The following is a 25,474-nucleotide window of genomic DNA, read 5'->3' as shown; positions in this document are numbered from 1 at the left end:
TTATATACTTCAATTTACTTGAAATTTCATTTTTTTGGTTTTACAATTACTCACTAGCCCTTAAACCTGATAGAGGCAAAGCGAGAGTGATGTTTAGTGATTATAACTGAAAACTACTCCAAACTCAGACACTTAAGTATATTCCAAACCCAATGAATCATTGTTAGGAATGCTTGCCAAATGGCTGGCAATGTGCGGTGCATATTCAAATGAGTATACACCTTTTCATTTTATGTTTTAGAGAGACAGACAGACAGAAAGGGAAAGAGATGAGAAGTGTCAACTAGTAGTTGTGTCACTTTAGTTGTTCATTGATTGCTTCTTATATAAGCTTAGACTAGAGCAGTGGAGGGAGGGGCTACAGCCAAGCCAGTGACCCCTTGCTTAAGCCGGTGACCTTTGGGCTCAAGCCAGTGACCATGGGGTCATGTCTATGATCCCATGCTCAAGCCAGAGACCCTGTGTTCAAGCTGGATGAGCTCATGCTCAAGTTGGCAACCTCAGGATTTTGAACTTGAGACCTTAGCATCTTAGGTTGAGGCTTTATCCATTGTGTCACCACTGGTCAGGCCAAATGAGTATATACCTTTTTAAAAGAAGGAGTTTATATCATGGATTTAAGTACATCAATATTAGGAACATTTTATTAACTTTTGAAAATAAGTTTCCTTCTCATACGTATAGTATATAGAAGTCTAATGTGTACTATTTTGTCTTAAGGAGTAAAGAAGTTATAAATTTTTAGGATAAATTAAGATGCAAACATACATGATTAACTAAGGATTTAGATTACTGACTAAGCAGATTCAATCCTGCTAAGGAACATGATATGATCTTCCAACCCTGGTGGAAATAATGAGCAACACAAATAAACCATCACTTTGTGAGGAAAACATTATTTTTCTTAATTACAAAACTAACGTGTTTCTTTAAATCTGATGTTGAAATATTATCAACCTAAAACATTGATTTACAAGATCATTATTTACAGTCACCCCTTTTCTAAAAGTATATTTATTGTCTTTAAAAATTAAATTAGGGTCAATTTGCATTGTGTTTTTATAAATACATTATATTTACTAAATTCATTGAAATGGCTATGATGTCCTTATTTACCACACTAAAAAGTGATAGAAAAAACTGCATAAATCATTTGAATGGCTGGAAATATTGTCAATGTGTAAATCATGTCCTGGGTGTAAGGTTGGCACTTTTAAACGCCTTAGTAATCCTTGGCACGCTGGAATGATTTAAGCATTAGGAGGAGTTCTACATGGTCTATCCTCATAAAACTTCATTTTATTACCACATCTGAGGCTTCATCTTTGGTGTTCCTTCTCAGTTTCAGTCTGAACTTCATTTGCTTTCTCTCTCCCTTTGAAAGAGGCCATGCAACTATCCACACCAACATACTCAGCGAGGGCAATCATCATCTTTAGAGGGAGTACTCTAGGGAAAGGCAGAGGAAAAAAAATCTCAATCCATTTTGAGTCAAAGAGACTTCTTCCCAATGATTACTTTAGAATTGCACAGAGTGTGGCATCCTGATTCATGTTGTGCACGAGTCACTGAACAAAAGGGATGAGCAAATGCTGTGTCACCTGTGCTGAGTGCCGTCCTACATTGTGGGAGCTTGGGAAAATCCCAATGCTTAGGCCACAATTTATCCTTATATTATGCTCACTAAGTTCTTTTTGGTAAATATGTATCTCCTTATTTACTTGACTAACAAAAACATGAAAGGAAACCAGATGGATTAAAGCAGAATTTCTCCAAATAGGGCCCAGGCATCAGTTTTTAATGTTCCCCAGGTGATTCCCACATACACCTGAGTTTGAGAACTATTGATTGCTTTAAGTTTCTTCGAAGACAGAGGAGCTGTACCTTCCGCTTAGTTCTTCTTAGACCAACTCAGTTCTGCTCAATGCAATTTAGCAAATATTTATTGCATGCATATTCTGTGTTAGGCACTGCATTAAGCCTGGGGTATGGAACTGGCAACACTTCAGAAAATGTGTCCTGTTCTCAAGGAGCATGCAACCTAGGGAGGAGGACAGATGTTATACAAGCAACCATAGGTATGATGGTTGCCTACAAAAGGCAGGGACAGGTGTGATGGGATGGGATACCAGGGACTTTGACATAGCTGCTTAGTCAGGGCAGCAGGAGAGGAGTATATCCTGATGGGCAGAGTTTAAGATTTGTAACTGATTTGAAATTTTGGTTTGCAACTTTGTTCCAGCACTTAAGCGCTTTACTCTGCACAAATTATTTTCCTTAAGCCTCAGATTCCCTAAGTGTGATAAAATGCATGAAAAGCTGTCACATAGTCTGGTATATGTAGGCACCTGATGAATGTTAAATGTTGTTCTCTCTTCTTTCTAGAGAAGACAGTGGACCTGGACCAAATTCATCCACCGATACTCTGGAACTCACGACATTGCCTTACATAAAGTTGTAGGTGCTCTTTTGCTAAAGGAAACAATGAGCTTGCCAGACATCCTTAATTTTTTTTCTGGCAATATACTCAGGTTTTTGTTGTTGTTGCTCTTTGTTTTCAAAATAGAATTCTACATTAGTTGAACCAAAGGAATTAACTAATAACAACAACAACAACAGTAACAATGATTTGGGTGCTATTTGTTTCTCTTGAAGTAAATAATTTGTACTCTAAAAGGCTTACTAGTTGCTAAATTTTCTCAGTGTCTGGAAAAACCAAAACATAGCTAGCAATAGTTCAATAAATAGTCCTTGTGCTGGAAATTCTTCCTTTTACCATTATTCAAAGATGGCGGGAATATAAAATTGCTTTCTGGCAAAAGAGGTAGCAATGATAACACTATTCATAAATAATCAAAATGGGTGCTGGCTGGTTAGCTCAGTCAGTAAAGGGCATCATCCCGAAATGACAAGGTTGCAGGTTTTATCCCTGGTCAGGGAACACACGAGAAGCAAACAAAAAAATGCACGACTGAGTGGAACAACAAATGCTTCCCTTCCCCTGCCCCTCTCTCTTACTTCCTCCCTCTCTTTCTCTAAAAAAATCAATAAAAATTAGGTCCTGGCCAGATAACTCAGTTGGTTGGAGCATCATCCCAGTGTGAAGAGGTTGCTAGTTCCATGCCTGGTCAAGGCACATATAGGAGCAATTCCATGTTCCTGTCTCTCTCTCTCCCTGCCTCTCTCACAAACAAACAAACAGCAAATAACTCCCCCCATACAAACAAACAAAAACCAAATGATAGATAGGTCATTATTAACTTACTGTTTAAGGAGCAATGCAATGTACACAAATCTGGGCATAATTAAATAAAGTTGTTCCTCTAAAATAGCATTTATAACTTTTTGGGCCACATACTCCAGCTCTAGGATAGGCAACAGAAACGAGTACCTGGAATAAAAATAAAGAGTTATAAAATCAGAGTGTTATTTTGTTGTCCTTATCATGATCACTAGTTATTACATTTCAGAAATGGAGTTATAACAATAGCTTTCTCTCATTACCAATATTTGGACCAGTGCTAATAAATTTGATTTCCTAGAGTGAAATCACTGCCTTTATTGATTTTTATGCCATGTGATGGCCTGCACTTACAAAAGGAATTGTTTTTAGATTATTGTCATTTTTTTGTATTTGTAGTCCCTCTTCTTTACCCCAAACAAGTAATTGCCTATTAACCCTTCGAGTAGTATGACTGTTCACATATGTCCTCATGCCTCCTGACCATCCAAACTATAATCTGTTTATTTTAAAAATGTGGAAGGCAACATTTAAAAAAAGGAAAGTGTATGTTCTTGTTTTCATAAATTGGTTATCAAAAAAACATGATTTTAAGTTAATAAAAATGTAGCTGGAACTAATTTCATTTTTTGGGGGAAAAAAACACAAAACTCCCGGGGGGACAGGAAGCATTAAAAAGCTCACTACTTAAAGTGTTAAGAAGTAAAATTACAAAAACATTATTTTATCAAAAAAAATCTTGAGCACATATAATATGTCTATATTTTAGGCAGACCATTTTTATAAACATTAAGTGGAATTAGATGTTGGTGAAATCAATTAGAGTTGAAATGGGATGAGGATATGAATAAAGCTCCCAAAGGTATTACATTTTATACTTTTATATTATGTTCCTTTATTACTTGAACCACACCTCCTCAAGACATTCTGTTTATCTCAGCTGATTCTTGAAATCTGATGGATTCCCCATCATTGAATGTTGGTAATTAGTCTTTATATTTTGTACTCCTTAAATTTCCCTAGAACTATACCCTAAAGGGCTTCACCACTTATTAAAAGACTGTTTTCCAAAGAAAATATACAAATGGACAACATGTCCATGAAAAGGTGCTCATCACTAATCATTAGGAAAATACAAATCAAAACCACAAGGGGATATCAACTCACATCTGTTAGAATAGCTGTTATAAAAAAGACGAGATAACAAGTACTGGCAAGGATGTGGAGAAAATGGAATCCTTGTACACTGCTGGTGGGATTGTAAATCGATTCACCTGCTATGGAAACCATATGGAGGTTCCTTAAAAAATTAAAAGTAGAACTACCATATGATCCAGCAATCCAGTTTCTGGGTATATATCCAAACGAATAGAAATACGATTCTTTAGAGATATCTGCTGTCCATGTTCATTGCAGTACTATTTACACTAGTCAAGATATGGAAAGAGCCAACTGTCTATCAACTAATAAATATAAATAATATATAATATAATGGAATATATTTATAATATGTATATAATATAATGGACTATATATAATATAATGGAATATATAATATCATATAATTAAAGATATATAATATATTTAATATAATGGAATATATTTCAGCCATGAGAAAAAAGGAAATACGGCTGTTTGTGATTGGATGAAACTTGATGGCACTATGCAAAGTGAAATAATAAGACAGAAAGACAAATGCTTTGTGATATCATTTATATGTGGAACTAAACAAACCAAAGGCAGAGAAACAGAAGCTGGGGTGAGGGAGAAATGAGAAAATGTTGACTAAAGGGTATAAATTTTCAGTTATCATCAAGTTCTGGGGATCTAATGTATTATGTGGTAATTATCACTAATAATACTCTATTTATATACTTGAATGTTGCCAAGAAAGTAGATCTTCAGTGGTCTCACCACAAAAAAGAAATGGTAATTAGGTGTCAGCCAAAGCTATGGTGGTGATCAACCTGCAGTATATAAATGTATTAAATCAACACATTTGTACACTTGAAACTTACATAATGTTATATGTCAATTAAATCTCAATAAAGCTGGAAAAAATATAATCTATACATCATTTCTTATATCCCCTTCCACTTTAGGATCACTAAATTTTCTTTTCCTGAGATTTTGCTTTTAATATGTATGTACAAAGAGACTCCAGATTTACAAAAGACATCATTTCACATCACTGCCTTCCTTGCTACCATGCTGCTTGTTCTTGGCTGGTCGCATTCATCCTGCAGTCTTGACAATCCTTACATAGCAGAGGCTAATGTTATATGATATCAGATAATGTTTCTTATCAAATGTAACTATGCAGAAACTTCATTTCTTTAATATGATCTTTCCTCCTTTCTTTTCTTTTGATTCAAACTGGCCTTATCCAGCATCCTGACTCATTTACATCTCTCTCCCTTGTATGTCCAGTCCTTTAATCATTAATCCCTCAGAACAATGAGGTTCTGGTCAGCCACCACTTGTGTTTTTGGGTACACTGATCTCAAAGTAAATGCTTGTTGCCTCTAACTTTGAAAGGCCCTTTTATGTTTAGATTAAATTGTTCCTCTGGAAAGAAAAACGCACATCTAGTTTCCAACTTCATCTGACTTGACTCTCTAGTTTGCTCACTTGTAGCCAAGCCCCTGGTGATTTTAATGCCCCTAGTATTTTTGGCAGCTAGATTTAAATAATTTAATTTCTAATTAGGCCTTTGTTCATGTGTTAACCTATCTTTCTGCTCAACTTCTTTTGTTGCTAATGTGGTATCTCTTATCAAGCAGGAGGATATGTGCAAGGTCCCCAGTAGAATTCATGAGTTTGTTTTGCAGGAATAAAGAATATCTTCAGGGCAGCTTTAACAGCTGCTGACACCGTGAGTCTGATGTGAAAAAGTGTTATCTGTGACTGAAGAAACACACACTTTTCTCTCAGATCCCTGAAACCCCCCTCCCTTACTCCCTAGCCACCTAAAAGGTACATACTTTTGCTTTCTGAGAGAGATGAATTTGAGGTATCTTACTCTTCCATCCTCGAACTTTGGCCAATTGGAATAAACCTGTCTCTGTCTTTAAGTACTGGTGTCTTGATGCTTTGTGCATGAGGTACACAAACCTGAATTTTGGGAGGTGATTTGGTAACAATTCTACTCAGATGCAGTGGTTTTCTTTCAGGTTTTTCAGTATCTCAGGCTCTTTTTGATCCTTTGCTCATCCCATTTGCTCTTCACCTGGTTAATTCCTACTTAGCCTTTGTCTCTCAGTTTCATGTAACTTCCTCTAGGAGCCTATCACTGACCATCCCACCCAATCTTAAATTATATGCACCTTATCTCCCTTAGAAGAGCTTTCATTTTATAAAAATTTATTATTATTATTATTATTATTATTATTATTTTGTATTTTTCCAAAGTTAGAAGCAGGGAGGCAGTCAGACAGACTCCCACATGCGCCCGATTGGGATCCACCCGGCATACCCACCAGGGGGCAATACTCTGCCCCTCTGGGGTATTGCTCTGTTAAGGCTGGAATCATTCTAGCACCTGAGGCTGAGCTGTCCTCAGTGCCTGGGCCAACTTTGCCCCAATGGAGCCCTGGCTGTGGGAGGGAAAGAGAGAGAGAAGAAGTAGAGGGGGAAGGGAGGGGGAAGAGTGGAAAAGCAGATGGGTGCTTCTCCTGTGTGCCCTGGCTGGGAATCAAACCCAGGACTTCCACAAGCTGGGCCAATGCTCTACTGCTGAGCCAACTGGCCAGGGCGAGCTTTCTTATTTTGTAGAACTTAATCATATATTATCAAGTCTTATAAATATTGTTATGTTAATAATAATATTAGAAACAAAGAAGTAAAGAAAATTAAAGAGGGAATTTACTTCAATATAATAAAAGACATATGTAACAAGCCCACAGCTAACATCATACTCAATGGTAAAAAACTGAAAGCTTTTCTTCTAAGAGCAGGAACAGACAAGGATGCCCACTCTTACACCATTTATTCAACATAGTGATAGAACTTCTAGCCAGAGCAATCAGACAAGAAAAAGAAATAAAAGGCATCCAAATTGGAAAGAAAGTAAATAAAACTGTCTTTATTTTCAGATGACATATTATATAGAGAAAACCTTAACACTCCATAAAAAAACAGAACTAATAAATTCAGTGAAGTTGCAGAATACAAAGTCTAGGCACTAAATTTGGTTATATTCTAATTGTATTCTAACAATAAGCTATCACACATTAAGAAAAACATCCTATTTACAATTATATCAAAAGAATAAAAAATATCCAGGAATCAATTTATCCAAGAAAGTACACTGAAAACTTTAAAACAGTAGTAAAAGAAATTGAAGACACAAATAAATGGGAAGATGTTCTGTACTTATGGATTGGAAGAATTAATGTTGTTAGAAGTCCATATTACCCAAAGCCAGTTACCAATTCAGTGAAATCCCTATCAAAATTGCATTGGCACTTTTCACAGAACTAGAACAAACAATCCTAAAGACCCTGAATAGCCAAGGCTATCTTGAGAAAAAAGAGGAAAGCTGGAAGCACCACATTTCCTGATTTCAAACTATATTACAAAGCTATAGTAATCAAAACAGTATAGTGTTGCCTGACCGGGCAGTGGTGCAGTGGATAGAGCATTGGACTGGGATGTGGAGGACCCAGGTTTGAGACCCTGAAGTCACCAGCTTGAATGCAGGCTCATCTGGTTTGAGCAAGGCTCACCAGGTTGAGCCCAAGGTGGCTGGCTTAAGCAAGGGATCACTTGGTCTGCTGTAGCCCCATGGTCAAGGCACATATGAGAAAGCAATCAATGAACAACTAAGAATTGATGTTCCTCATCTTTCTCCCTTCCTGTCTGTCTGTTCCTATCTGTCCCTCTCTCTGTTCTCTATGTCACAAACAAAACAAAACAAAAACAGTATAGTGCTGGCATAAAAATAGACACAGAAAAGAGTGGAACAAAATTAAAGACCCACAAATAAACCCATGAATATATGGTAAATTAATTTACAACAAACTTGCCAAAAATATACAATAGGTAAAAGACAATCTTTTCAATAAATGGTGCTGGGAAAATGGACACTATCATGTAAGAGAATGAAACTGAGCCCCTATCCTATACCATACACAAAAATTAACTCAAAATAGATAAAAAAATTTGCCTGTAAGATCTGAAACCATAAAACTCCCAGAACAACAAATACAAGGCAGGCTTCTTGGCAATGATTTTTTTTTTTTTTTTTTGGATTTGACATCAAAAGGCAACAAGAGCAAAAATCAACAAGTGGGACTACGTCAACTTAAAAAGCTCTGCACAATAAAGGAAAACCACCAACAAAATGAAAAAGTAACCTATGGAATAGGAGAAAATTTTTTGCAAATCATATATCTGATAATGGTTTAATATCCAAAAAGATAAAGAAGTAATACAACTCAATAGCAAAAAGTCAACAAAGAATATTATTTAAAAATGGGCAGAGGAACTGAATAGACATTTTTCCAAAGAAGACATACAAATGGCTAACAGGTATATATAAAGATGCTCAACACCACTAATCATCAGGGAAAGGCACAACCATTATTATTTCTGTTTGCTTTGGATTTAATGTGCTCTTTTTTATAGTTTATTAAGATGAAAGATTATTCATATAAGGTATTTCTTTTTCTTCTTTTTTTTTTGTATCTTTCTGAAGCTAGAAATTGGGAGAGACAGTCAGACAGACTCCCGCATGCGCCCGACCGGGATCCACCCGGCACGGCCACCAGGGGGCGACGCTCTGCCCAGCAGGGGGCGATGCTCTGCCCCTCCGGGGCGTCGCTCTGTTGCGACCAGAGCCACTCTAGCGCCTGGGGCAGAGGCCAAGGAGCCATCCCCAGTGCCCGGGCCATCTTTGCTCCAATGGAGCCTCGGCTGCGGGAGGGGAAGAGAGAGACAGAGAGGAAGGAAAGGGGGAGGGGTGGAGAAGCAGATGGGCGCTTCTCCTGTGTGCCCTGGCCGGGAATCGAACCCAGGACTTCTGCACGCCAGGCCGACGCTCTACCACTGAGCCAACCAGCCAGGGCCTAAGGTATTTCTTATTTTTTAAATGTAGTCATTTATAGCTATAAATTTTCCTTTAAGCACAGATTTGGCTATATCCCATAAGTTTTGGTGTCTTTCTTGTCCACATATTTATAAATAGAAATTTCTTTTGGAATTGATTTCTAATTTTATCCCATTTTGGTCAGAAAACATACTTTGTATAATTTAATTCCTTTGAGTTTATTGATAGTTATTTCAAGGCCTGGCATTTTGTCTATTCTGGAGAATGGTATGTGTTTACATGAGAAGGTCAATTCTGCTATTGTTAGGTGGAGTGTTCCATAGATGTATATTAGGTATTCTTAGTGAATAATGGTCTGGTGTTCCATGCCCTTTTGATCATAGGGCATCCTTTAATGATTTTTTAATTATATAATTTTAGTTATTTTCTTAGAAGTTTTTATAGGGCCCATAGTGTGCATATTAACCTATCAGAATCTACTTCAGATTTATACTATTTTAATTCCAGAGAGATTCAGAAACTTTACTATACTTACTTTACCACTAGCTATATTATCTCTCCCATTTTATGCTACTGTTATACATGTTATGCCAATATGTTATAAACTGAGTAATACATTGTTATAATTGTAAATTTTTGTGTTAAAGAAGCTGGGAGGAGAGAAAGTATATATAGAGAGAGTTTGTTATATCAGTCTTCTCCATTTTTTAATTTTTTCATTTCTTTCTGTGGATTTGAGTTACCATCTCATGTCATTTCTTTACTCCTCCTCTACAGCTTTGTCCCCTCCTACCTTCTTTGTAATCTTACTGTAACAAATATTACAACTTTATATGATATAGGCCCGACAATACTATTATGTTCACATTGTTTACACATTTTATTTTAAAGTCAGTTAAGATGTATTTGTATTGTCTTTTAAAAATTACCTACTCTAGAAATAAGTAAATCAGAAAAACCCAAGAACTACATGATTCCATACATTGGTGGGACATAAAACAATACTAAGAGACATGGACAAGAGTGTGGTGGTTACGGGGCGGGGAGGGGGGAGGGAAGGAGGGAGAGGGGAAGGGGGAGGGGGAGGGGCACAAAGAAAACTAGATAGAAGGTGATGGAGGACAATCTGACTTTGGGTGATGGGTATGCAGCATAATTGAATGATCAGATAACCTGGACATGTTTTCTTTGAATATATGTACCCTGGCTTAATGATGTCACCCCATTAACATTAATAAAATTTTATTATAAAAAAGATTACTTTATTACTTTTACTAGCATTATTTCTTTTGCTCATGTCAATTCAAAAGATTCTTTGGTGTCACCTTTAGCCTAAAGAACTTCCTTTACTATTTTTTGTCAGGTGAAGTGTTAGCAACAAATTCTTTAGTTTTTGTTTTGCCTTAACTTTTTACTTCAGTTTTGCCTTCATGTTTTGAAACATAGTTTTGCTGGATATAAGATTCTTGACTAACAATTATTTTATTTTAGCACTTAGACTATATCATCTACTGCCTTCTGGCTTGAATTGTTTCTATTGAGAAATCAGCTGTTTATTGTATTTGGGTTCCCTTGTGCATGATGAGTCATTTTCATTTTTTCTTCTTGCTCCTTTCAAAATTTTCTTTTCTTTTCTTTTCTTTTTTTTTTTTTTACAACATTTTGAGTATATGATATATCTGACTGAATAACTTCTTGTATTTATCCTACTTGGGATTTGTTTATAAAATTATTTATTTTTAAATTACATTTGGGAAATTTACAGCCATTATTTCTTTGAATATTTTTCTCTGGTCCTTTCATTCTTTTTTTTTTTTTGTGGCAGGGACAGAGAGAGTCAGAGAGAGGGACAGATAGGGACAGACAGACAGGAAGGGAGAGAGATGAGAAACATCAATTCTTTGTTGTGGTTCCTTAGTTGTTCATTGATTGATTTCTCATATGTGCTTTGACCGAGGGGCTACAGCAGACCAAGTGACCCCTTGCTTGAGCCAGCAACCTTGGGATCAAGCTGGTGAGCCTTGCTCAAACCAGATGAGCCCACACTCAAGCTGGTGACCTTAGGGTCTCAAACCTGAGTCGTCCACATCCCAATCTGATGCTCTATCCACTGTGCCACTGCCTGGTCAGACTCATTTCTTTTACTTACTGTTCTGGTGATGTGATATGATTAATAGTGTTTCAGATTTTTCTGAGGATCTATTCATGTTTCTTCATTTTTTTTTTATTTTTTCATCCCATTGCATACTTTCTATCCACCTATCTTTAAGTTCATTTGTTCTTTCTTCTTCCAGCTACTTAGAAAGATGGAAGAGCCCTGGTTCAGTATTTCAGTTGGTTACATTGTCCTGATACATCAAAGTTGTGGGTTCGATCCCAGGTCAAGGCAATAAATACATAAATAACTGGAACAACAAATTGATGTTACACCCTCTCTCTCTCCCTCTCTCCCTCTCTTTCTCTCTCTAAAGTCAATAAAAAAAATAAGATGAGAGAAATGGAACTTGCCACTTGGATGCTAAGATTACTAGTGTGGCCCTCTAATGACAAAGAGCTGTTCTACAAAGAAGATTTACTCTCTTCACCAACAGTCTCTCTCCTGATCTTTCCTGCCTAGTGGGAATTGAGGAAAAAGAAACAAATATTATCTTTTTGATTCTATATACTCATTATAGGCCTCCCACAGAAAATGGGACCTTTTGATGTTCCCTTGCTTTCAAACTACTCAGAATAGCTATTTTACCCTAGGGAGCTGGGAGAATTAGAAACTTCCACTTGGTTGCCAAGCCCATTTAAAGAATTATTCTCCAAGGCAAAATTGTAGGTGGATAGGTGTAGTCTGCAGCCCCAATGCTATGGCCTCTGAGTGGAGTTTTTGAATAAATACTTCTTCATTTGTTGCATACCCTTCGAACAACCTCCAAAGATTTTAAATGTCTCTGCTAACCTTGACCAGATAAATAGACATGGCTTTGTGAGAGATTTCCCCTGTCTATATTCTGTCAAGTCTTCACCACTTGTTTTGGCATTTTCTATTTAATTTTATGGTTTTACTAGACTATAAATAGCCTTATTGCTTTCTAGCCGGGCTTTTTTTGTTTGCTATCTCTTTTTCTATAATTATACCTGATTCATGTCATTTGGATAATGTCTGTCTCCTTTTTAGCAACTGTAATGGCTAGACTTTCCCTCAATTATGCTTATACATTTCAATATACGTATTCTACTGATTGGCTTCTTTGTGGAAAAGCCCTCATATTTCATTTGCATTCTTGTTTGGAGTGTTCTACCAAATATAATCTTTATATTAAAATATACTCCCCAATACCTTCCCACATATATTAATTAATTTTACAAAATAAACCTTTTGGATTGTTTTTATTTTAATATACTTGTTAGAAAATAACTTATTTTTTTAGCACTATAATGCTAAATATTTTAGTAACTTCTCACTATCAATTTTTTTGTTATATTGTATAATTCTGATTAGCAATTTAGGTTTAAGCTTTCACCATACCATAAACTTTATGACCATATCACTATCTTTAAATTGAATAGATTCATTAACTTAATACATACCAAATTTTTTCTTTTCTTTCTTCTTTTTTTTTTATTTTTTGACATAGACAGAGAGTCAGAGATAGGGACAGACAGACAGGAAGGGAGAGAGAAGAGAAGCTCTGCAAGGCCAAGAGCTGCAAATTTGCTTGAAGAATAATCTAAAACAAAGTGAAGAGCTCTTGGTAATAAAATTTGACAAGTGAAATTTTAGAATTATTTTAATAATTGAAACTCTCTCTTTTTTTCTATGGTTTATATTTGGGGACAAAGCATTCTTTGTTGCAGCGCCTTAGTTATTCATTGATTGCTTTCTCAAATGTGCCTTGACTGGGGGGCTACAGCAGAGTGAGTGACTCCTTGCTCAAGCCAGCGACCTTGGGCTGAAGCCAGTGACCTTTGGGCTCAAGCCAGAGACCATGGGGTCATGTCTATGATCCCATGCTCAAGCCAGTGACCCCGCGCTTAAGTTGGTGAGCCCCTGCTCAAGCTGGATGAGCTCGCGCTCAAGCTGGTGACCTTGGGGTTTTGAACCTGAGTCCTCCACATCCCAGTCTGACACTTTATTCACTGTGCCACTGCCTGGTAAGGCTTGATTTTTTTCTTTTACTAAATTAGGTATTAAAAGTATTTCTTTTGTTTTACTGTTCATATTTCAAAACTTCAAGATAGAAAAAATGATAATTAACATGTTAGAAGATTATTATAAAAGCAAAAATTACTGTAAGTGTTCACTTACTTGGTTGTAGCACCATCAAACATTCCAGTTTTGATGAAAAATGGGCAAATAATGGTGGTTTTAAGGCTACTTTTCTTTATTAGTTTTAATTCAAAGAAGAGAGACTCTGCAAGGCCAAGAGCTGCAAATTTGCTTGAAGAATAATCTAAAACAAAGTGAAGAGCTCTTGGTAATAAAATTTGACAAGTGAAATTTTATAATTATTTTAATAATTGAAACACTCTCTTTTTTCTATGGTTTATACTTGAGGACAAAGCATTATTGTTAAAGCAATTTTTTGTGGCCACTCTACTGCTGTGTCTCTACACTATATACTCCAATACAAGATGCAAATTATTTCTGTTTCTCTTATCCCAAGAAGACTAATAAGCCAAGAGACACATTCTTCTCTTTGTTTTTGTTTTTTTTCAAAGAAGAAAATATCTCCATTTACCACTGCCATTTTAAATAGGAGAGTGGAAAGTAATGCTGGTGTTATAAGTACCAGAGATTTCCCCTTGGTACAAGAATAGTTTCTATACCTTGAAAGAGTCCTGATTCCTGGGTGCCATGGACTGGATAACAAAGATATATGGTTAAGTGAAGTACTCACCTGTTAGTCCATTAATACCGATTACTCCTGCTGCACTTGAAATACAGACCAAGTGACCATGGTTGGCTTTTATCATGGCAGGAAGGAAGGCCTTACAAGTCTGGAAGATATAAATACATTGTTTCACTATTTTACTCATTTATTATTTTATTCGCTCAATAAGTATTTGATGAATTTACAGATTCATTTAATAAATATTTATTTAACACTTACGTTGTGTTAAATCCCATGGCAGTACAAGATAATCAGTGATACCATGTAGTTAGTCACTATTCTTAAGGATCTTAAAATTTACTGTATGTTTTCTATAAGAAATACTATTTTACTTGTTTTTGTTTTTAAGTTAATTATACCCTTCAAATTAAATCAACATTTTCAATTTATAGTTTGCTAAAAAAAACCAAACAACCCTTAAAACTTAGTTTTTATGATATGCTGAGCTCTGCCATGTAGTTTTCAGCAATTTGTATTAAAATTCAGTCACAGTCACTTTCGTGGCTTATAATAACCAAGATTCATCCTCATACCAATGGATTGACAGAATGGGAAAAACTGCTCAAAGAAAGGTGAATTTCAAGGAAAATACACTCTGGCAAATAAAGTCCTTTGCAATTGTTTACCATGACTTAGATATATTTTTGTATATTTTGCTAAAATTCACAGATTCATCCTCAACTAAGATATTAATTCAGTGTCCTAGATCCTTTGCCATGAAAAGCTTCCAGTTCTGTTACCCCTGTGTTCTTAGGTTCTCTCAGGGAACTTCTTGATTCTCTTTTTCTCTGATATTGGGATTTTAAAAATCTAACCTCTGTTCAGAAATAATAATACAGAAACTTGGAAGTAAGGCAAAAGGATGACTGTGTGACTTGCAATATACTAGAACATTTTCTAATCTTGCCTGAAGTTTATCTAATTCTCTTGGCAATGTAACTTGGACTAATTATTAGAATTGTTTCATATCCTGTCAAATTAGAGGTTAACATATAGAAAACTAATAGCTGTAATTTTTTTGTCTAATAGAAAAGATAATCTCAGAGGTAAGAGTTTAGTGACCTCATTTTAGCATTCTTTTCATTGACTAGACAAATCCAAATTCCTCATATCATCAGTTTATCAACTGTATTATTCTGCTGTTTCTCTCATAAATGAATTAAGTAACACCTTGACAGACAATGCTGATCATGTATTTCTATGAGATATATGATTTTAATAGTGTCAAAATTTTGCGTTTAAGAGTTTTGTAGTCCGCTGGGATGTGCTTACCTTCAAGGACTCAGTAGAGCAGGTAGCAGCTACTGGCTCAAAGAATAACACCTTTGCTTTCAAGGTCTGTAGGTCTTGTTAATCTTATTCTAGAACTATTAAATTGGTGAGTTTCTGTTTAGATACAGACAGTTGGCCTCTTTTGACATTTCATGTTCAAGTGCAGTAGCATTTTATATGTCTGTCTCTCGTGGTGACGACCCCTTTGTTTTCCAAAAATTCAAAATTCAAAAATATTATTGCATCAGTCATTAGTGCAGGCTAATTGGAAGTGGTAAGAGCTGGTTATTGTCTTTCAGCACAAGTGTATGAAAAATTCCTCCTGGGCTCCAGAAGTTACCTCCAGAGTGAATATCTAGTAGTCTTCACAGGATTTAGGTACTGGATGTCCAGCTGCGGCACCATATGGATGTCTGAACATTCTTAAACTTCAACACTGAGTAATAGCATTGAAGATGTGTGTCAGGGTTACTTTTTTTTTTTTTTACAGAGACAGAGCGAGAATCAGAGAGAGGGATAGATAGGGACAGACAGACAGGAACGGAGAGAGATGAGAAGCATCAATCATCTGTTTTTCGTTGTGGCACTTTAGTTGTTCATTGATTGCTTTCTCATATGTGCTTTGACCATGGGGCTACAGCAGACCGAGTGACCCCTTGCTTAAACTAGCGACCTTGGGTCCAAGCTGGTTGAGCTTTGCTCAAACCAAATGAGCCCATGCTAGAGCTGGCGACCTCAGGGTCTCAAACCTGGGTCCTCTGCATCCCAGTTCGACACTCTATCCACTGCGCCACCACCTGGTCAGGCTATCAGGGTTACATTTGGCATGGAATTTCATGAGTTCAGGCAATGACACTCCCTAGATGAAAGGGATAGAAAGTAGTGGTTTATAGCAGTCTGTCGTAATATATGGCTGAACACTGGTGATATTTTAAAGGATCAGGGTAAGCACTTATCTACTCACGGGGGTCCAATCACTTGCAGGGGGCCAGTTTGTTTGTTTTTCTCTACAAGATTTTCCCCTCCCCCTCCAAATGTATCTATAGGTTTATTTGTTTTTCAGCTAAGGCTGAAGTTGCTATTGGTTTTTTGTGTCCAGCTGAGAAAAGTTTACTTCACAAAGAAAAAGTGACTAAGTATTTCAAGGGTCTGTTTGTATTTGTAGCCCTATGTGTCAGTGAGGGCATTTTAGGACATTCTAGAAGATGAATTTATTATAGAAACCATTATTTATTTTCACTGCGTAGATATCCACCATTAATGGGAAGAAAAAGGAATTTGTAAGTGTTTAGTGAGCAATTAATGAAACTCATAAAATGCTTTTTTAACCAGGGACCTTAATAGAGAATTATATATCAACCCAAGTTTACACATTATTCATAATCAAGACAAATCTGTGAACTAATGAGACTTGTTAGATAAACAACTATATCTGTTTTCCCTGATTTTATCACATGTGGGATGTAATGCAAACAAGCATCAGATTTCCTTTATTTTATTTTATTGAATTGGATGTAAGACCTAGGTTTTCTCATTTAAAAGCATAATTAATGAATTGCCTAATTTTTTCCCATACTGCTAATTGTTTCCACAAAACATTTCAAGTTATGATGAAAGCAAATATGTGTTCAGTTAAATTTAATTACAGCAAGTGATAATTTTATTGTAAAAAAAAAGGATTGATGTTTTTGAACTTCAGACTGTTCTGCCAATTATTTGGGTTTATTTATTCCTCTTGTGCTGCCTTTTACAATTTTTCTATGTAATCTCTTTGGCAACGTTTCAGTATTTCCAATGACTGCTACTCTGTAGTATCAACTTAAATGACTTGAAAACTTTAGGATAATAACAATTGGGTAAATTTATGAGAAATCTTTGGTTATCCATAAAATTTTTAAGAAAATTAAAATTCATAGAGCAAAGTATGCAGTCAGCTAGCACAGTGGTCCCCAACTGTTTTTGGGCCACGGATCGGTTTAATGTCAGAAAATATTTTCACGGACCGGCCTTTAGGGTGGGACGGATAAATGTATCACATGACCGAGACAAGCATCAAGAGTGAGTCTTAGACGGATGTAACAAAGGGAATATGGTCATTTTTAAAAAATAAAACATTGTTCAGACTTAAATATAAATAAAACGGAAATAATGTAAGTTATTTATTCTTTCTCTGCGGACTGGTACCGATACCTGTCCACGGCCTGGGGTTTGAGGACTAGCACACTTTTGACTTGTTTTTATAAAGCTTAAATTGAAAAGGTAAGTTTAATAGGTCATATACCACCATGTCTTCTAATATGATAATAAAGTTAATCATATTTTAAAGATATGATTGAAAGCTAACCATGATTTTGTTATATAGCTCTCTCTCTATTTTTATATTTAAGATCACATATATTAGTGCATATTAAATTTAATAAGCTAAATAAATGTATGTATTTATAAATATATTTTATGTAAATGGACTAAGCCAAGTAGACTCTAGTCTTGTACACAATATAAAGGTACATGTTCAGAGACAACATGAGGCCTACAGGATGAGAAGGAGCCACCACGTGAGAGTCAGGAGAAAGAATATTCTTGTCAGGGAGAATAGCTTGGCAAAGACCCTCATATAGGTAAGAACTTGGAGTATAGAGAGTGAGAGGAAAGTAGAGAAAGCGAGAGGTGGCTGACAGCTATAGGAGGACATCGCCACATCATGGTGGGCCTACAGGATATGATAGATAACTCTGTGTTATTCCAAGTGCATTTGGAATGCTCTGAACATTTTTGAGCAGGGGAGTAAAATGACTTGGTTAGAGATCACTTTTTTCCTGTATCAAGATAGGTTAGAAAGCATGAGTGTTGAGGACAGAAGGCCCTGTTGAGCTGCCAGTGAGAGATAACAATGCCTTAGACCAGGGCTAGCAGCAGAGAAGGAGAGAAATGCATGTACTTGAGTATGTTTTGTAGGGAGAGCCAAGGATATTGGCATTAGGGCAATGGAGGAATCAAAGATGGCGTCTACATTTGTAAATATGATTAGATATGGATGTCCCCTAGCTCCATTTGCCAAGATGATATTTCCCTTTCCCAAATAAATTATAGGGGGGGGGAAAGGAAAAGAAATCAGTGATTTCACAGATATTTATGGAATGCCTGTTGTATATCAAGCACTGTGTTAAGTGCTCACTAAGTATTGGTTGAAAGAGGTTTGTTGGGCCTTAGTAGGCTTTCCAGTGACAAAAAAAAAAAAAAAAGATCAAGGAGGTAGTTCTGAGGACCTTAGGGAGTGGGTATAGAAGCATTGTGTGGAAAGAAAGAGTAGCCTGAGACTCCTGAAGCAAACCGATTCTAAGACCTTATCCAGAGGATTGAGGCCCTGCCTCTCCCTCCCTGCCCAGTGACTCCTAAGGCCCAGTTCCAGCCACATGTTCCTCCTGTATGTCCCAATCCTGATGGTATCTGTTCACTTCCTCACAGCCTCAAGTGTAAGCCCTTTTTGTGGAAACACAGTCTCCTTTAGCCTCCTGCCCAATTTCCAGAGTCGTGTTGTCCAAGATGGTAACCTATAGATATATGTGGCTATTTGAATATGCATTTAAATGAATTAAATGATATAAAGTGAAGAGTTTAGTTTTTCAGTCCCATCAATCATATTTCAAGTGATCAATACCTGTGAGTAACTAGTGGCTACCATAGTGGAAAGCACAGCAAAAGAACATTTCCATTATCACAGGTAGGTCTGAACAGCACTGGTCTAGACACTCTAGGCCTAAAGAAAGTTATGAGTTATAAATTTACTAATTCTCCTTCTATAAAAAGTCTTTCTCTCCTTTCTTGCTTCTTTCTTCTGTAAGTTTGGGCCATCACTTAGCAGTTGCCGGACCTTAATAAGTATTTTAAACCCTTTGAGCTTAGCTTGTTTTCTTTGTTATGATACCCAGTCACACATATATATAAACCACTTTCTTATATGCTCCTCTTTCATTCATAAACAAATCAAATCTCTTTTGTATAATGGCTCATATTCTGTTTGTATTTTGGTAGGAAGATTTCTGAATATCCTAATAAATCGGGATTATACTGGAGAGGAAAGAAGGAAGGGTCTTTAGTGTTTGGAATAGGGCAAGAACAGGAAACATTAAGCTGATTGTGTGGCAGCTGAAACCTGGATGAGAGGTAGTCTATGAATGGGAAATTCACAAAGGGTATATTTACAGATAAATGGATGAACAGTTGTTTACAGAAATACATGGAATTTTTGTTCTTATCAACAAAAGAAAATGAAAAAAAGAATGAAGACTTACCCAGAAATGCGATAAGACATTTACAAGAAACGATTTTTCTACCATGTGATCCGGAGTGTTGAGAAACAGCTTTCCTGACACAATTCCAGCATTGTTGATGAGGAGAGTCACATCACCAACTTCTTTTTTAACCTGGACAGAAGTCGGGCAAATATTAATTCATTTGAGCTGTTATATTTTCATATTTATTTTTCCAGGTCATCATTTTTTTCTTATTTTATTCAGGTCTTTTTTTAAAAAAACTAAGTATTTGATCTTGCATACAGAACATCAGCAATTTTAAAGTAAGCTTACAATCACTTATGTTTTTAATAAATCACTGTCATTTGTGAGTTTTGCTTAAAGAATCTTGATTTGTTTGTGTAGAGATGACTTAATATTGCGTTTTTTTCTACCTCCTATTTTGTTATACTACTAACCTTTCCCTGCTGATTGCTATTGTATGAGTGGTATCTGATTCTATTACCCTGCATGCTTCCAAATGTCTTTCTTCAAGTGGCAGTTAGGTTTCCCCTGAGCATGATGTGTCTGAAAGTCTGATAGTTACTTCTGTACATGTCTTCTTTCTGACTCTTCTGTGAGTTGGGTGGCAGGAGCACATCCCATCCCCCTAGAGTCTGGCCAGTGTTTGGCACAAAGACATCATAAACATGGATGTGTTTGGCCCACAGCCCAGAGACTTGTGTGAGCATGTGCACTTCTGTCCAAAAGACTTCCCCAGATCTAATTCCTGTTTGTGGCTAATTTTTCCCTGGGGTCCACAGCTGTGCTATAGCGTTTTCCTTCACACTTCCCCTCTGCATTGCCCACTGGGCCTGCTTGTATAATCCACAATATACCACCCACCCTACTCAGAGGCAAGCATGCTCCAGAAACCACACAGGGGCTGTTTTTCTTACGTTCACAGTTTTGTCTCAAATTATGGTTTTGTAGGTGACATCAATCAAGCTGATCCAGGGGCAAAGCATGATACATGTTTAAACAGTCACTTAAAGAGTTTCTTTTTGTCTGAACTGGATCTTTTGCACTGATATAGTAATCTGCTTTCATTGCTTTTAAACAGGAAGCTTTGCCTGCCTTGACTTGATTTTTTTAATTCCTGGTCCATGCACTGTTTTTTGTTGAGCATTCTAGATAATATGATTGGGAAATAGTAGGCAAATATTGCTCCTGATGTAGTCAAGTTGAACAAGTTTTGAAAGAAGGGTTAATATTGCTTAGCTGAGCTAGGGTTGAGGGATTAGGCTGCTCTACTTTGGGGAGAGGGAAGACAGAGGAAGACATCCAGGAAAACCTAACTTTTAGAGAAGAATATTCCATTGATTTGACAAGGGGATCAGTGTGAACAAGTGCTCCATTTTAGACCAATTGTTGGGGAGGAAGATAAGCCTGAGAGGATGGAATCTTTGATGTAAGACATTCTAAGATATTTAAGAAAAACTGAATGGTCACTGTCATCCTGTCCAAGACCTAGAGAAGTCAGGTAACTTAGTAAAAATTGCACAACCAATGAGCAACAGGTGTAGGACCAGTCCTAGTTTCAGCTAACGCCTGATGGTAAATGAGTTGTTAAGAAAAGAGGTTGGGCAATAACTTAGCAGTCTCATTAAATTCCCACTTGCATTGTTTTATTCTGTGTTTCTTTGTGGAGGCTACAAAGTCAGATTCCTGATATGCAAGCTCAAGCAGGATGCATGTAGATATCTTGGGGAGAAGCTTATGACAACCTTTTCTCCTCCTTTCTTTGTAAAAGGAGATACTAGCAGCAATATTTTTCTTGGGTATAGAAGCTAAGAAGGATACCAATCAGCTTACCTGATCAGCAACTCTGTAGACCTCTTGCCTGTTGCTACAGTCACACTTATAGGCAAATACTTTCTCACCACCATTTTCTTTGGCCAGTCTACATGTTTCCATATTGCCTTCTTCATTAATGTCCCAGAGAACTAAAATGGCTCCAAGCCTGGCAAATTTTATGGCCATTAGTCTCCCAAGTCCACTTCCAGCTCCTGTTATTAGTACAATCTCTCCAGCAACATTTTTTTTTCTCTTGGGAATTATTTTGTAAACTAAAGATTCTAAAAAATAATACAAAAATTTTCCCAAAAATATGGAGGTGTCCAAAATCACATTCATGTTGATTCAACGAAGAAGGGAATGTCCTAATAATAAACAAGATAAAGTATAAATTCATTATATTATCACAATTACAATATACATGAAGTATTTAGTATAAGAGGATTTACCCTTAAGACATTAATTATACAAAATATGCATTTTAGCAATAAATGCTAAAATTATTAAATTTTAAAATCATATAATTAATGAGTAAAAAAATATTTTATGTTAACAAGAATCTTTCCAATTTACAGGGCACTTTCTTAAATATAATCTAATCTGACCTATAGAGAGATCACAGGTAACTAGAACAGCTTTATAGTTGAAGATGTAAAGTCTTTAAGTCTTGAGTTACCCAACATTATGTGTCTAGAAACCCAAGATTTTGTATTCTCAGTCTAGCCATTTTTTTATAATATGAATTCACTTGATGATCTTAAATCTAAAAGAAACTTGATTTTCATCAGGCAGTTGTTCAATAATGTAACATAACATCAGAACACAACAAAAGCCTTTATATGTTTTTACCTATTCCTTACACTATTCCTCTGAGAGAGTAAAGCAAGGTATACTTATTACTGTTCCATAGTGAGAGCATGAAACAAAAGAAAGATAGAGTAGTTTTATTTAAGGTTATATAGCTAGCTAATAAAATAGGCAACATTAGGATCAAGGACAGAGGTCTCTTGAATTGTAGTCCAAGCTTTTACCTCTAGAATAGGTTTTTCTTGGAGCTAATGTTTACTTTTCCCAGATCCATCTCTAATAAAAACAATACAGCATGTTTTGTTTTTGGTGACACAGCCTTGATTTTTGATAATCATATTCTGTTATACTTGAACATTCTTATACAATCATTTCATGTAGAAATTAGATGTGGGCATCTATAGAACTAACATTAAAACAGACTACAGCTGCTTGAGGAAATATCCACTAGTGTAATAAATAATTGTATATAATAATAACAATGATGCAGCAGTACCTATGGAATCTTGCTACAAATCAGGCAAGTTCCAAGTGCTCTGCATGCATTTAACTTGCAAGGGTTGCCCTGTTTTATAGTTAAAAACAGAGTTACTAAGAGGTTAACCAAACTAGCCCATGGTCACAATTATAGTGAGGATGGAATTTTAACCTATATGATGACTTTACTCTCCAAACTCTCAAATGCTAAGAGATATAACAAAAATTAAAAAAAAAAAGGTCAAATGCTGAGTTTGTTAAAGAAAAGAATAATCTTTGCATTCCATTTATTTAATATAAGTCAGGAGTTAATTTTGAGGTGGTATGAAGACCCAAGTGAGTATATCAAAGGACCTAGGCTGCCTTCCTCTTGCTGTTAGCCTTGCCCTGCCAGAAATTCCCACTGAGATAAGGCAGAAAAAGAGCGTCATTGCCAGAACACCATTGTAAATATTTATCTGGATTTCAGGAGGGAAGAAAAATCCTGGGGAAGACTGACTTCATGACAAAGCAAAGAAAAAGAGTATTACAGATCTATTTCATTGATATATTTGGGTTTATTAAGAATATTAACTATAACCCTAATGTTATTTTTCTTGGAGAATTTTAGGGACTTCCACTTATCTTAATGTTCACTAAGAGTTAATGTACATTTTAAGTTTATAATCAGGGAAGACATCAAGCTAGAGAAAATTCACTTTCTTTTCTAAGCTTATATAAACTTTTCTGGCTCAATCACACTCCTGGCAACATGTGGTCTATTGTGATTATGAAAAGCCATATCATCTATTAAAAATAAATACAAGTGTGATAGAGAAGGCATTCTGGGCCACAGGATTTTTAGGTGGAGCACAAGAGAAGATTGTGACTTTTCTCATAGCTTTTTTTTTGTAGGAGAAAGTTTATTCCCAAAACAGATGATTTATCTTGAAAACAATTCAAGCAGCTTTCCATAAAAACTATTAAATTTAAGCAATATATTGTTACACTTTTGTGGCCATTCTGAGAACAAGAATTTTGACTTGTCTTCAACCATTCATTGTTTAAATGGACCCTGAATTCAGAGACCTCACTCTCAGGCTGCTGAAAACATTCAAGTTTGGAGCAAAGGAGAAAGGGACATCTAAGCCCTGGATGTAGGAAGGGCTAGCCAGAAAGACGATTGATCCCAGGTGGGTCCTTAGGCTGTCATGGCAACCAGGCAGTTAGAAAACAATCATTAAGCATTAGGACAGGCAAACATTTATCAAGTACTCAACTGTGTTATGTGCTTTCCATGCCTTGTTTTATTTAATCCTCAAAATAACTTGATGGAATAAGTGTGAAATGCAGGTAGGTATATAATTCGCCAAGGGATGCACAGTACTTAATGTATATAGAAGTGGAATGAGAGCCCACACTAGGATTCCAGAATGCCTGCTCCTTTGACACTACACATTAAGAGCCCTAAATAAACTGGATTTTAAATCACAAGGACCTTCTTTCATTGATCAAGCATGTCCCGAGCACTTCAGGTTAACAAATGACTGGGAGAATGTTGTAAAAATATCTTGACTTTCAGGAATGTTACAAATATAAAAACACCATATATGATAAAGCATTTTGTAAATTGTAAAATGGTATGCAAATATTGATTTCTATCATTGGCACAAGAAACTCTGATAATGACACCAAGTTTGCAGCCAAACATCCAGAAAGATAACCATTGCAGAGTCCTAGAAGGCTTTCCCCCCCTACATTTTAGAGTTTGCCTCAACTGTGAAATTGTGGGGGCAGGGGGAGGCTTGGGAAAGAGGTTGACAAAGGAGTTTGTCTGGGTCCCATTCTTCTGCCAAGCTGTTGGTAAACATAGATCCCTGTTGCAAGGCCAAATCCACGTATTTGTCTGCTCTCAACCCTTGTCTTTGCACCACCTCTTCCCCTCACCTACTAAAAGTCAGCAAAGTAGGCAAGAACAATTAGAAAAAAATAATAAAGAGAAACTGGTGATAAAATATAATTACCTCATGTCCCTATTTGGGAACAGTGCTAAATGTGCCCAGAGAAACTGACTGTTAGGAACAGGCACCTACTAATTTCTCTGGAGCAGCCAGAGGGCCTCAATCTTACCTGCAGAAATGTTGTACTCCGGAGACACAAGAGTCCTCATAGGGGATGGAGCAAAAAGAGCTCATGTCAGCGGCTAGAACGTGCCTCTTAAATGACTTCTGTTTGACATATCCTCCCACGCCTCTTTATCATCTCTGTGGGTGCCAGCTGAAAGGGTGTCAACCGTGAGAACTTACCTGGATTTAAATCCTGCTTACATTACTGCAACATTTGACATAAATTCTATAATTTCAACTACCACAGTGGTCTGGAGCAAAGGTATGACCTGTGAAGCACATTTTAAAAGTAATTTACAGGTGTAATACTCATTATATCAGCCCTCCTGTGGGTGTACTGAAATCTATACTTCTATATTAAGAGAACAGAAATACTGTTCTTTTTTTTTTTTTTTTTTTTTTATATATAGCTCAGTTAGGAAAATGTGAAACTCAGTTACTGACTCACCTAAACATGCTGATCAGTATGCATTATTTTCCTCAAAGTTTTATTCTGAAAAATTTCTAACACAATAGAGCCTGAAGAAATAGTACACAGGTGTTCCAGGAAC

At 36.3% G+C, this 25,474-nt stretch overlaps 1 protein-coding gene across 1 annotated transcript; it reads right to left on the bottom strand.

Annotated features, from left to right (window-relative positions):
• Nucleotides 1-626: 626 nt before the first annotated feature.
• LOC136401195 (short-chain dehydrogenase/reductase family 16C member 6-like) lies at nucleotides 627-25,012 on the bottom strand. The gene is made up of 7 exons (XM_066379025.1): nucleotides 24,928-25,012; nucleotides 21,553-21,899; nucleotides 19,738-19,869; nucleotides 14,180-14,279; nucleotides 13,588-13,732; nucleotides 3,266-3,391; nucleotides 627-1,449 (listed from the first exon to the last, which is right to left on the bottom strand). Exons 2-7 carry the CDS (start codon nucleotides 21,871-21,873, stop codon nucleotides 1,320-1,322), a joined length of 954 nt encoding a protein of 317 aa, XP_066235122.1. The 5' UTR covers nucleotides 21,874-21,899; nucleotides 24,928-25,012; the 3' UTR covers nucleotides 627-1,319.
• Nucleotides 25,013-25,474: the final 462 nt, after the last annotated feature.

Source organism: Saccopteryx leptura, chromosome 3 (assembly GCF_036850995.1).
Source record: "Saccopteryx leptura isolate mSacLep1 chromosome 3, mSacLep1_pri_phased_curated, whole genome shotgun sequence".
NCBI lineage: Eukaryota > Metazoa > Chordata > Mammalia > Chiroptera > Emballonuridae > Saccopteryx > Saccopteryx leptura.
This window is presented reverse-complemented; position numbering and strand designations above follow the sequence as displayed.

What these genes read in the sequence shown, in the direction of transcription:
- LOC136401195 (XM_066379025.1), bottom strand. Translation starts at nt 21,873, where the DNA reads ATGAATGTGATTTTGGACACCTCCATATTTTTGGGAAAATTTTTGTAT. An exon ending in TCTACAGAGTTGCTGATCAG is followed by an intron (nt 19,870 to 21,552) that starts GTAAGCTGATTG and finishes ACTTCTGTCCAG; the next exon opens with GTTAAAAAAGAAGTTGGTGA. An exon ending in ATGTCTTATCGCATTTCTGG is followed by an intron (nt 14,280 to 19,737) that starts GTAAGTCTTCAT and finishes TATATCTTCCAG; the next exon opens with ACTTGTAAGGCCTTCCTTCC.